The following is a 13,010-nucleotide window of genomic DNA, read 5'->3' on the forward strand; positions in this document are numbered from 1 at the left end:
TCTAACAACTCAATTGAAAAGTGTCTGCAGAAAGACAGTTACATATCTCAATCACTCTAAAATGAAAATGATGTTTGTGACTACTATAAGTAGAAACAATACCTCTATGCACAGTTCACGGTGGCTCTGCCTTTCAGACACTTAAGACCTACACATAAAAAACATGTATGTTGTCATTGCTCCAATAAATCTCCTTCACTGCCTTTAGAAGCTGATGAGAATGGACTTCAATGGAATTTTGAAAAAAAACACAACAACAAAAAAAAATCTCACCCAACCAACAAACCCAAAAACACACAGACCCAAAAACCTCAAAACAATATAGCACAGTACAGCAACAACCTGAAGTGGCTTAAAGACTCCTACTTTTCTAGCAGGAGTATGCAAAGCAGTAGTGATTCTGTCAGAGGTATGGCAGAGTTCATCAGTGAACTCTGTACTTCCACGTGTGATCTCTAAGCAGTAGAAATCTCATACTACATCTCATGAGCATAGAGTGAGGTGTGGTGACACCAAAGACACCACAGGAATCACTAGCAAACAGCTGCCCGTTCAGGCTTACAGGCAACTTAAGCCTTCTGCTGGAGGAGATGGCGTGGTGTTACAAGAATTACTGTCTAAAAGGGATGAACACATCCAGCCAACTGCAGATAAGCACCTGGCTCACTGGAACACTTGACATGAAGCCCACAGTAGGTTTGGAAGGCACCAGGAAAAAGGGAATAGCACTCTCATTCCACAGGATCAAGGCAGTGAAGGCCTTAATTACCTAACCTGCTAGGACAATCTGACAGTAATCTACTCAGAATCCAAAATAACTGTTGTCCCATGAGGCAAAAAGCCCCAGAGATCTTCCTCATGGATGCAAAGCTCCAGACTCCTGACAAAAGAGTTTGCTCTCTTTCAGCAGTCATGACCCTTGGGCTCTCAGACTGCTTCAGTAGATACCTGGGCTTAATGGAAAAGTATTCTTCTGTACTTGTCTCAAAAGCCAAGGAAGTAAAATGATGCCAATATATCCAGTCAGTGGAACTTCACCACATTTAGAGAATTTCCACCACAAGGGCAAGCTTGAGAGAAACCTCTGCTATGTTCACACTGAAGGGATGTACTCTGAGAAGTACATCTGAAATTGGAAACCCTTTTGCAAGTGGAGTTCTAAGTAGAAAGCACATAAAACAGCCAACAGAAGACCCTGTAACTAGGAACAAATATCACTAAGAGAAGTAATCAAACTTGGAAAAGATACAGCACTTGAGAGCAAGTTCAATTAAGGTCCTTTATGAGCACTCTGCCTTCAATGGTAAAGACCTAGTTGGTTGAAAGGAATCACAATCATCCAAAGAGAGATAATGATCCCTGAGATCCCAGTTACTAATTACATTTTTATATAGGAATCAAAGAAGACCCACTTGCTTTGTAGATAATCTGTTATTATACTTGTCCGTTTGGGCAATATCCTTACCTGAAAAGGCTGAATGACAAGACCTTAAAACTTAATGTAAAATCTCACCCAGAGCAGCATATGTTGGGAAGCTACCCTTGTAGCCTAAGGATTGATGCAAGCAAGGGTCACCATTCTAATGGCGCTGATGAATGGAGGAGTTTGAGTTCCTTAAATGCCACGTTAGTGACTACCACATTTTCCACTTCGGTAGCAAAACACAGCTGCTGCATAAACCCTTTCTCTCCAGATGGAAAACAATGACATCAACAGCCAACCAAAGCAAGGTTAAAGCTCTGGTTAGAGCAGACATAGCAAGAGATTCTAAAAATGCTATACTAAACATGTGCATAGTAGAGTACTGCAGAGTATGCAATGGGATCACAACCTCTAGTTTATCACCAGCACACAAATATGGCTAAGGTTGAATTTATACTAATGATTTTCAAAAACAAACAAAAGATAATGATAGAGGGGCAACAAATGACCATATGAATGACGAATGACTCCTGACCATATCCTCAAAACATGAAACCTTTAACAAAGGGCTAATCTAGCAATGATAAGGATATCAGTGCTGGGCAAAGATTAAAGGTCTTAATACTGCAAGAGTGAAAATGTAAAAACAGTTCTTTGCTTGGAAAAGGAAAATAATCTACAGAGCAGAGTATAATCCAAGATTCCACACACATTCATAAAGCTCTTCCATCACTTTCCAGTGAGACCATATCAAACTTTCAAAGAGGCAATTCTCAACAAACAGTTACAATTCTCAAAAATTCCTCCAAGGAAGAGGAAGATGTCTACATGAGTATGATCACAACCATCAATGGCCCAAGCAGCCATATGCCAGCAGAATTTATAGTAGCCAGAAGGGAATTTTTAGTAGAAAAATCAAGCATCTTCTGGCAGACTTCTGTAGATATCTCTAGAGTTAAAGACTGAGATGTCTCTTCAGGTATCCCAAATTTCGCCCCACACCCACACTTTATCGAGTATTCTTCATCCATCTAAACTGTCAAAGAATGGATTTGAGTTTTAGTCTAAATAAATGCTTAAGTAACAATAATAAATACAACTCATAAACACTATGTTTTATTCTGTATCCCAAGAATGAGTACCTGTACCTTTTGGGGTGCTCTGTGCTTACAGCAACTACTGCAAGGCAGCTGTAATAGACATGGTTTTCCAACAGTATCTCATACTCATAATGGCTTTCCTAATGGGGGTTTGAATGCAGGAGTCAGCCAGCAGCAGATATTCATGCTCAAAAGAAGCCTAGTTCTTAGAGACATTACAGAACATAAAAGCAAGCTGTCGTTTTATTCACCCAGTACCTTAACATATAGATCCTGAAACTAACCTCCCATGATGTTCAGGGAGTGTCTCCCACACTAGAGGACTTGCTCCTGATAATGCTCTGCTGTGGGCACAGTGACCTCCTTCCACTTGCTCTAGACAGTTAAAATGAAGTGTTGCATCATTTGCTTCGGTGCCACGTAACTGGGGTACCTGGCATGTATGAGCTGCGAGCCATATGCCAGGATCAGGTGCCGCTGGCACCAGGCTGAATTCCTTTTGCAGCCAACTCCCCTTTCTTGAACTAGCACTATGAAGTACTACTTCCTGCAAAGCAGAAATTAATTTGGGGGCTAGGGGTGCAAGTAGCAGGGCAAGGCACATCAGGATGACAGGAAATCCAAAGGACAAGGACTACCCATGAAAAGGAATGCCATTTTCCCTGGGGGCTTTGCAAAACAAAATCAAGGAAAAAGGAATCTCTCACAGCTGATCTCACACAAAATCATGCTGGTGTTTCAGAGAACACAAAAATGAGCACAGACAAGCTCACTCTAATACTAATGCTGAGTTTAAAGTTATTTTTGCTATAAATTGTTGTAGTCAGCACTATTTGTCATTATGTTCTCTGGGTTTGTAGGCTAAATTACCCTATACTAACAGGCACTTTCTGTCTTAAGCAATACATTCCAGTATATGAAATATATTTGGAGCCCACATATCCATCAAGAGCAAAAGTACAGTAAAAGAGGTAAAGGTAAAACCCAGCTTCAGACACTTCATGAACTAGAGGAAATAATTGGAACATACTGCTGGCAGCTGTAAATGCCATTTAATCAGTGCCTGGAAGTACCAAAAGGATTTACCAAGGGCTGAGAAAGTTAAAATTCTTTTAAAAACTAAGGAAGTTAAAAATAAAAACTGAAGCACAAGATAATATCTGAAAACATAGTTCACAAATAAAAGAAACTAACAAGAAACTAACAAAAAGAGATACAACTTTTGGCTGGTTACCAGAGGAAGGCAAGGTAGGAGACCTCTTTCTCCACAGATATCTATGTTAAGATAAGGTGAAGAAATATCACATGCAGCTTGACAGAGTTGAGACAGCTTGATATATTGCCAAGAATCAAGACAGGCTTCCAAGTGGAAAGAATTCTTACCTCTTCTGCATAGGCTTTTCCAATCCCGTCAGTAGCTCCTGTGACCACTGCAACAACAACAAAAAAGACAAATCTGCATTAGTTGCTTCACAGAAGTTACACACTGCAATGGGTGTGTTCATTTGTAGGCTATTAAAGTACTCATGCCAGACAAAAACATATCAAAGTCTCTGGAACAGGTGTACAACTTCTATGAAATTGCTTAAAAAACTCACACTAAAGCCTCTCCATAGGTAAGAAAGGAGACAAAGACATGGAATTAGGAGCCTAACATGTTTCAAGAATCAGGTTCAGCACCCCTTCTAAAGCCTCTGTCCTAATACACTTCTTCAGAAACTTTGTGGACTAAGATTTCCAAGCCATTTAACTTCAAAAAAAAAAAAAAAAAAAAAGCAAAAAGCTAATTTATGACTATTAAACCAGCTGTCAACTTAGTTTTACGTATATAGTACAATAAAAGGTATCTCAAGTCCTGTAAGCATCCAAGAAAAGAGATTTTAGGACACAGGCAACAGCTCTCTGTTAGTGTTCCTCTAGCAGATTTCAGATTCTTATGACGATTGTGCTCACCAGCAGCTAGTATGAGCGACTGATCCAGGCATGAGTTGCCAGCTGGGCTTCTACAGCTTAAACTTTCTCACCTGTGGGTGACTGGATCTGTGTCAAGCTTCAAGTCTTTCTAGGATTCTTTTCCACAAGCTGAGAAGCTGTGAGTGACTCAACATGCCATTAGTTTGACAGATTATTCTAGGGCTCTCGCCACACTAGTAGCTGATCATCCCAGTAAATAGCAATTCCTCCGTACAGAAACTGCTTTTCCAACTTCTTTTTGTGCAAGTAAATTCAGCATCACTTTTTTTTCTCTATCAGCTTTTTCCTCTCATCAAACCCAACGCCTACACCTCAACATCCTTACTATTTTAGCTCTCCTGTCCAACCTCTCTTTTACCTCTCTCTGTTCTCCCTCTCCAAGCAGCCACAGAACATACTGGTCTGTTTGTCCTTTTATCAGATCAGAAGAGCTTGGTTTGTGCTTCCACTGCTTATCGCTGAATGTTAGCCATGGCCAAATAACTGGACTTGTTTAATGTTTCAGAACAGTGAACTGGGAGTGTTGGTTTAACTCTCAGGTCAACTCTACCTGAATGAAAGTCAGAGCAGCCAGAGGTGTTGTCTGGCATTGGGATTCAGAAAGAGCTTGCCTTCAGAGCACCGGAAGAAGATGTGTTTGCAGATGATTTGATTAGTTACTACTTGCAGATCCCCTCTAACAGTTGGCATGCAAACTGCAGCCAGAATATTTATCTGAGTAATAACAGCTAGGAAATGCTGTAACCCTTTCAGTCCCTGCGCCTGCTATCTGTAAATAAGTGGATGTAATAACAAAAGATGAAACTGCCAGCAAAGGTCCTATTTGAGTTTGAATGGTCCAGCAACAATTCAGTAGCAGGCTAGAAAGAAAGATCCAGTCATATCCCTGATTTAAGTTAAATTCACAGATGACCACAGACGAAGGTATATGCACACATGTTTATCCCCTCCCTGGTTTCAGGGTTTATTTCCAAGATGATGTAACTCCAGCACGATAAGGATATGCATACTGCACACAGGATGCTCCAGCTACTAAACAGAGCTCTGGCTGCTGCACTGTCAGTGCCAGGGAATTTTATTGAGAAAACCAAGTGTCCATCACACTGCTTTGCCACTTCCTATCCAGCCACAATTAGGGAAGTGTGAGTGACAGCTCTGGTACAGAAACAAAGCCATGTAATGAAAGGTGAAGCAAGGGTCCAAATGACCAATAAAAATCAGACTTTAGGGAAGAAATCAAGAATATTTTCCCAAGAGCCCATTTCCTGCAACCAAACTTGGACCAATATTGTTGCCCATTCAGCCAGACACGCTACAGTCCTGCAGGACAGCATGATCCCTTTAGTTCAATGACTACCAAGCTTCAGTTTCAGCCTTGCTGACCTGGGATTCACATTATGTATTATCACACAAGTCCTTGTTGCTTCAGCAAAACAATGAAGCAAACAGGAGTACAGTGAAAACAGCACCAGGACCCCTCCCTGTAAGGATCGTAACAGTAGCTGGGCAAGTTCTAAGCTGACCCAATGTGGAAAACATTCAACTTCAGTGACTTGGTGGAAGGGGTTGTTTCTTTCACCACAGATTAGTGAGGCACCTAAAGAAGAGCCATTCCATGTAACACTTAGATGTTTCTTCTCCTTCCAACTCAGAATTTACAGACTTAATGGCTTTATTCCCAGATAACAAGCTCAGCATTTCAAAATACTGTTTTCTGACACTGCAAGTTATTCCACTTGCAGCAGCTGCAGCCAAAAATGCATGCTCCGTGAGGCAGGGACTCCAAAAAGCACCTGTAGTCCTTTAAAGGCTTAGTAAAGTACAAGTAGTTTCACTCAAGGATATTTACTCATTTATTGAATCCATTGCTTAGGTAAATGGTAATGGAATCAGCTGGAGCACGAGACATAAGCTGAAGATCAGGGATTTCTAACTGAAGTGTGAGTAACAGGATGGTTTTTTTTTCCCTTTAGAAGTCCTAGTTCAAATTAAAATAACCTGTAGGCCAGAGGTTAAAGTACCCTCCAGAACAGAATATAAGAAATTTAAATAAATCTGATGTACATAAAAATTACAAAATCCCATCAGGAAAAAAGTAGTGCTTGAGACATCACCTACAGAAACAGATTCCTGGTTAATATACATCCCTGTTTTGCTTCTGCTGCAGGAACAGGCCTCAGGATAAAGTATGCAGCTAGTTTGTCTTAGCAATAAGGGAACTGCTCACAACTCCTCACTGAGACAATCATTTAATTAATGGTTCCATGTGGAGAAGGATAACTATCTTCTGCTCCATGCTCCCACACCATCTTGAAGAACAAACAGTACACGGACTGCTTTCCAACATCTAACCTAAAACCCCTTTTTTTCAGGCCACACTTCTCTTCCTAAAGCCCTTTGAGAAAAGCCACCTGGCTCAGCTCCCTCCCATTCAAAGCAAATGGATTTCCCATCTACAGCTGCACGGGTGGAGAGGCCATGGGGGTCAGCACCCACGGACTGTGATGGGAAACATGCACCAACACAGACCTGGCATGCTGCTGACCAGCAGCACCCAGTTCAGCCAGCTCTAGTTACTGCTCATTTACTGGATCCTAGTGAGCAGTTTGGACAGTCAGAAAGGCTGCCCTGACAGGAGTCTGCCAGAGCAGAAAGCAAAACTTAGACCTTACATGGTAAAAGCAGGGAAAAGAGGTGGGGTAAAGGCAGCTGATAGGACCAACATCCCAGAAGTCGAGATTCAGCCACCTTATCTTCCTCCACATTTTAGATGACCTAAAGCTTGTACATTAAAAAGTCACTTCAAATTTTCGTATTGATTACATTAATCTCAAGCTTCCATACTGGAGAAAAATGCTGTAGTTTCAACCATTCCAAAGCTGTGCCAGTTTAACTAAGTTTCTACTATCAACTTGAATGTGCCCAAACTAGTTTGACTCCAAGTGTGGATTAAGCTTTTGAATTCTGTTTCTTCCAGACTGCCTTCCAACAAAAGTTACAAACTGACTGCAGTTGGCAGAGCTTAAAGAAGGCAAAGCAAGTAGGATAGAAATAAGTTATTGTCTATACAAGAAAGCTGAACCAGCACCTAAGTGTGACTATACACATTTGCTCAGTAGTCAGACTAACTGTAGTAGCTTCCCACTTCAGCCATCTGCTGTCTCCAGGAGAGAAGCAAGAAGAGTGCCCAGGCAACTTGTGTGTGAGCCCACCAAGTAAACGTTTGCCTGAATGGAAGCTTGTATTGCAGCACTGGATAATTTCAGACAAAGAAGTCAACACCCATCTTTGCCTTTTCCCCTACAGCCCTAAAAGTCAGGGGACAAAAAATAAAGGAAGGGATCCAGTAACACAACATACTCTGCGAAGAGCTCACTCTTAATAAATCAATACATGCACAGGCATTGGGTTGGAGATGTTCTACCCTGGGAAGCCCCCACTGGCCAGTCTTCAGCAGCTTTGGATGTACAGTATTTCGCAAAACAATGAGGCCTCACCTGGAACAGATTCCCATTTCAAGAACCTTTTTTGAAACTAGTATATGCATAAGTAGAGAGCTGACATATACATAATCTTTTTAAAGTTCCAAAAAAAGCCTGTCTAAAAATTCCTGTTCTGAGTCAAGAGTCCACAAAGTCTGGCCCTAGTGAGTCCAGCACACTGAAAGAAACATCTCTTACTCTTCTAGGAAATGAGATTTTGGGCAAGACTGGCATAATCATTGTTGTAATTGGTGACAGATGTATGTATGCTATCATCCTCTAGTTCTGGCCTTCATTTCAGTTTTGCATCAATAGTCTTATATTCCAAACCCTACACTGTTTTGAAGTGGTAGACAAGAAGTTGGAAAGCTGATAAAACTAAAATCATTATTCATGCTAGCCACTAGGGTACACCACCTTAGTATAAATGACCCATGCTTTGGATGCAGTGATAGGGTGCAAAAAGAAACCACCAGTGTAGTATCAAGGTCTCCAAACAAAGAGAGCAGTATGGGGCATCGTCTGCTCACACTGCTGGAGGAGATTACGCCATATGTAGACTGTAGACAGTTCAATTACCATTGTATATATACAAGTCATCAGCACAAGATCACAAATCAGCAGTTAAATTTTCTATTACAGTATTATCCTTAATATGCCATGTAATCATTTCCCTAAATCACCAAAATCTACACCTCAGGATAGTATAGCATCTTTGTCCTAATGGTTGTGCCAGAATTTTGCTTCCTATGTGGTTGCGGGGAGAGAAGAAAGAAAAAAGAAACTCACACCTCCCCCCACAGACTTTTCAATTCCCACTTGGAGTTTAACTACACAACTTTGACCTCTTATGGTGATCTCTTTAATTTAAGATACAGCTACACAAGCACCCACCACAGCCTCTATTACTAGAATAGTTATTGACAGACACAACTCACTAATTCTCTACATTTTAGTACTACTGAGTCAACTTACCTCCTAATGCTTCATAGCTTTTGTCACATGTACAACAGGTATGACGCAGCTCGTCAGCATTGGCAACATTTCCTGGCCAGTACCAAATTCAGGGCAACCCTTGACAAACAACGTTAGAAAACCTCACCAGTCAGTGAGATGTGTCATCTTGCACTAAAAAGGAACAGCTTTCCTGTTATCAAAAAGCCGTAGACCAAGCCTGTGGAACACATGCAACTAGACAGTGACTTTAGTCTAGAAGATTAAAATGACCAGAAGTACTTTAGAGGATAAAAATATAGACAGGTCTCCAGAAGCCTTACATACAGGTAAATAAACAAATGTTTCCAACAGCACCTGCATCCTTCAGAAATCCCACAGCCCATGGCTAAATATGAGACAAAGTGCCACTGACAGTGTGAGGAACTCACATGTTTTTTCTGCTTATAAGAATTAACAGCCACTGTGTTACCAAATAAGAGGTCACCAAAAAACATCCACCACTTCCTAAGAGGTATAACGCAGTTATACTCCTTGCTCATAAAAAAGGGACTGCCATTCCAGAGCCAGGCAAAAGCAGAACCCAGCAATCATTGGCAGTCAATTTTGGGACTGAAGTGAGTATTCAAGGCCCAGGGACAACATTTTTACTTGCTTCTCATGCAGCCAGGACATCTTAGAACAAAAGCAGAGTGGTGCAGTAAAGCATGAGGTAGGCATGTAGGAATCATCTCATCTCACGACAGGAGCAAGGACCAGTGTTGAAACAGGGAGAGGGAGCAACAGCAAGCATAGAAAATTCTACTGCAGTCCTGCAGAGCAATCACGCTGAAACAAGATTATAGATTCGTGACTCCCCAACTCAAGGTTAGACTACAGTGGAAAAAAAAGCTTAAAGAGCTCAAGCCTGCTTTCAGATACAAACACACGTTTTCCACAGCAAAATGAACTTTTAAGATGCCTAATGGAGATAAAGCACAGAATACCTTTATCCATATTGCCTCTAGCAAACAGCACCAGGCATACTCCTTGCAGTGCCTTGACTACCTGCACAATGAAGCTAGCAACTCTTAGGCATGTTCTCTACAGTCTCTTCAAACTACAAATTCATTTTGGTTCAGCCATTTTCCAGTTTTCATTCAGAAAAGCTTGATTTTTTAGGCAATCTTTCAGAGTACTGCAGATGCACTCATGCATGTCATAACCTAGGAGGGAGAACTCAGGCTACCAGCAATGTTATTCTCAATAGACAGATGTGGGTCCAGCAATTTGGGAATACACCCTTCCTGTCAAAAACCTAAGCTAACTAACAGATTTCAAGGAGGGTAGCCTAGCTACATCTCCGATCCCCTGAGAAGTGTTCAAATTTGTTGTCAAAATGGTCACTGCAGAGCTAGTCTGTCTGCAACATCCTCCATTCACACAAAAGAGCCATTCCTGTCCTGCAAGACTGAACACAGATACAAGTGAGGGTCTGTCACAGTGCAGTACCCAGCTGCAGCACACATCAACAATCTAGGACCCTCTGCATATTGCTAAAGCAATACAGTTGAGAGAAACTTCACAGCACAGCTAACCTTAGCTGTGGGTTTAAAGTACAGCCCATAAATAACTGAAGACTCGAGATTCTTCTGCTACGAAACACAGAGGCTATATTAAGAATATGACAGCTCCTGGGGAAAACAAAACCTGGCAAGGGGAGAAAAGACTATCCCTGCTTGGCATCAAGCAGTGCTTCATTTATTACAGATTTATATAAATCACTGGCATTTGACCAATACCAAGCTTCTAGATTATCTCCAGCCAACAAAAGTACTTTAGTCTGTGCTGGTTAAAAATATTCAACTTTTTGTCCTCAGCTTGCTAGGAACGGCTATTTTTAGTAAGACTCCAATCAACCTTATCAAAATCAAGCATCAAAAATAGACTGGAGAAACACTGGAAGCATATACTATTTTTAGCTGCTCCATCTATCCCTGCTGTTATCCACAAATTCTGACTGCACAGACCATGCATGAGTGCTTAGTTATTCTAGGCAGATCTTAGTCGTGACCCTTTTTTTCCCTGAACACCTGAATGCAGAAAACACTCGATTGATTAAAGATTAATACAGCCGCAAACCATGACAGCTGCCTTTCGTCTGAGTGCTTTTGGGGAGGGGGAGAATACAGAATGACAGAGAGCTTGCATCAGTATTCCTCTTGGGGATCCATTACATGGAAAGAAAATTGCTATTTCAATTCCCTTTTGTTGCTAAAAATAGCAGCCCCAATTGATTCAAGCAAACAGGGCACCGGCTTAGCAATGCCAAATTTAGAAACCACTGAAGTCCCAAAGAGTGAACGCTAACGCAGTCTAACACATGCCAGCTCATATTTAACAAAGAACAAAGAAGATAAGCATGCCGGCTGCAAGTTAATAAGACAGCAGCAACTCCCTGCATTTTTATTAAATAAAAACAGAAAACTCTGTGCAAAAAATAAGACAAACTTCACATCTATTCTCAATTTAACTGCTGAAATAGGAAGCCTCATCAGAAAGATCTGTACCCAAGCCGGAATCCTAGAAGTACACACTTTTTTTTTCATATAAAGAGATAAAGAGGTTGTTTTTTTTTTTTTTTCTGCACAGAGGAGCTAACACCTAATGGTCAGGCTTTGCAAAGACAGGCTACAGAAAAAGGTTGAATTCCCAAAACCAAACACTTACGTGGTAACAGCTTGTGTCTAGGAGCTAGGATTGTGGGTAGAAAAATATTCTATAAATATCACAGCACTGACAAGTTCCCATTTCACCCAGAACTACAGCAAGAAAGGGTTTTGGGCAGTGCACTCTAAAGATTCTTTATATTTGAGAACTACAAGCAATCTCGAAATCTCTACAAGGAAAGCATACTGAAGAATTCATTAAAGTCACACTCAAGGCTTATGCAATTCCAGTTCCAGTTGGAACTATGAGAGCTCTCCCAGTTCAGGCTGGTTGTCTTTTAGGCGCTCAAACTCCACTCTTTGCTGTGAGGTCTTTTTTTCCTGTTAGTCGAGGGCTGCTGCATTATGGGGACATGGGAGTCTGGGAGGAGAGGGGGAATTGTGTTATCCTGTTCAGAAGCCCCCACCCCATCCCTTTGCTGCTTTCAAGCCTTTTGATCCAGAAAATGTCAGGTGAAACCAAGATTGCCCTGAATTAAACTTTCTGCAGTAGCAAGTAAGTTGTTCAGATCACGTGCTCAAGCCAGTTCAGGTTGAGTTAAGCATTTGCAAAGGCTACAGCTGCCTTGTGCCCTGTAAGACACTACAGTAAGTTACCGCATAGCATTAATATTCAGCAAAAACAATCTCTTGTTTGTTCATCGTTCTGAAATACGTGACAGATGCTGACTGTCACGGCAAGCACGACCAGGCCAAAAAAAACACATGCATAGAGGTCATTCAAATTACCATTTCTGGTTCTTCCTGCCTCTAGGAGGGGGTGAATACAACACGAACATTTTAGAGATCAGATAGCTCAGGACTGGCACCATCTGAAGGCTTTCGGTGTGTTTGCCACTGGAAACACACATAGATAAGTCACTTTTCTGAGAACAAACTAAGCAGCCAGAAGAAGGGCCTCTGGGTTTAGAGCCTGCAATGCTGAAAGAAGACTCTACATCAGAAGTCGCTAGAAGAAATCTGAGATTTTTTTTATCTCTTTCACTAAGTATTTGTAGCAGGCAGAAAAATAAATTCCAGTTAGTGACATGGCAACAAAGACCCAACTCTTGCAAGTAGAAGAGGATAACAAGTGATCCTGGCAAGCTGTGGGCATTTTCATTTCAAGTCAAAGCTATGCAAGGTGTCAGAATAATTGTGAGCGTAGAAAAAGTAGAGACTAGTATAAAATGCAGCACTAGATCCATTTTTAATCAAAAGGCAAACTGTGTCAAACTTCTAAAAGGTATGATCTGTTTAGACAAGAATAATGCTCCAGACCTACCAGGCAAAAGAAAATAATTTTATATTATGAAACATAAGTATCTTAGAATATCATCAGGGGCTGCATGGGGAGGCATCTACAATGGTTCAGACCAAAACCAGAATT

General features: G+C 41.1%; 1 protein-coding gene across 1 annotated transcript in view; it reads right to left on the minus strand.

The window, feature by feature from the left end:
- HSD17B12 (hydroxysteroid 17-beta dehydrogenase 12) overlaps positions 1 to 13,010 on the minus strand; it is an 83,703-nt gene that overhangs the window by 47,481 nt on the left and 23,212 nt on the right. Inside the window, 1 exon segment of the mRNA XM_041460027.1 lies at positions 3,907 to 3,953. Within this exon segment, the coding sequence (XP_041315961.1) occupies positions 3,907 to 3,953 (47 nt within the window).

Source organism: Pyrgilauda ruficollis, unplaced genomic scaffold (assembly GCF_017590135.1).
Source record: "Pyrgilauda ruficollis isolate IOZ18807 unplaced genomic scaffold, ASM1759013v1 scaffold14, whole genome shotgun sequence".
In the NCBI taxonomy this organism is placed as follows: domain Eukaryota; kingdom Metazoa; phylum Chordata; class Aves; order Passeriformes; family Passeridae; genus Pyrgilauda; species Pyrgilauda ruficollis.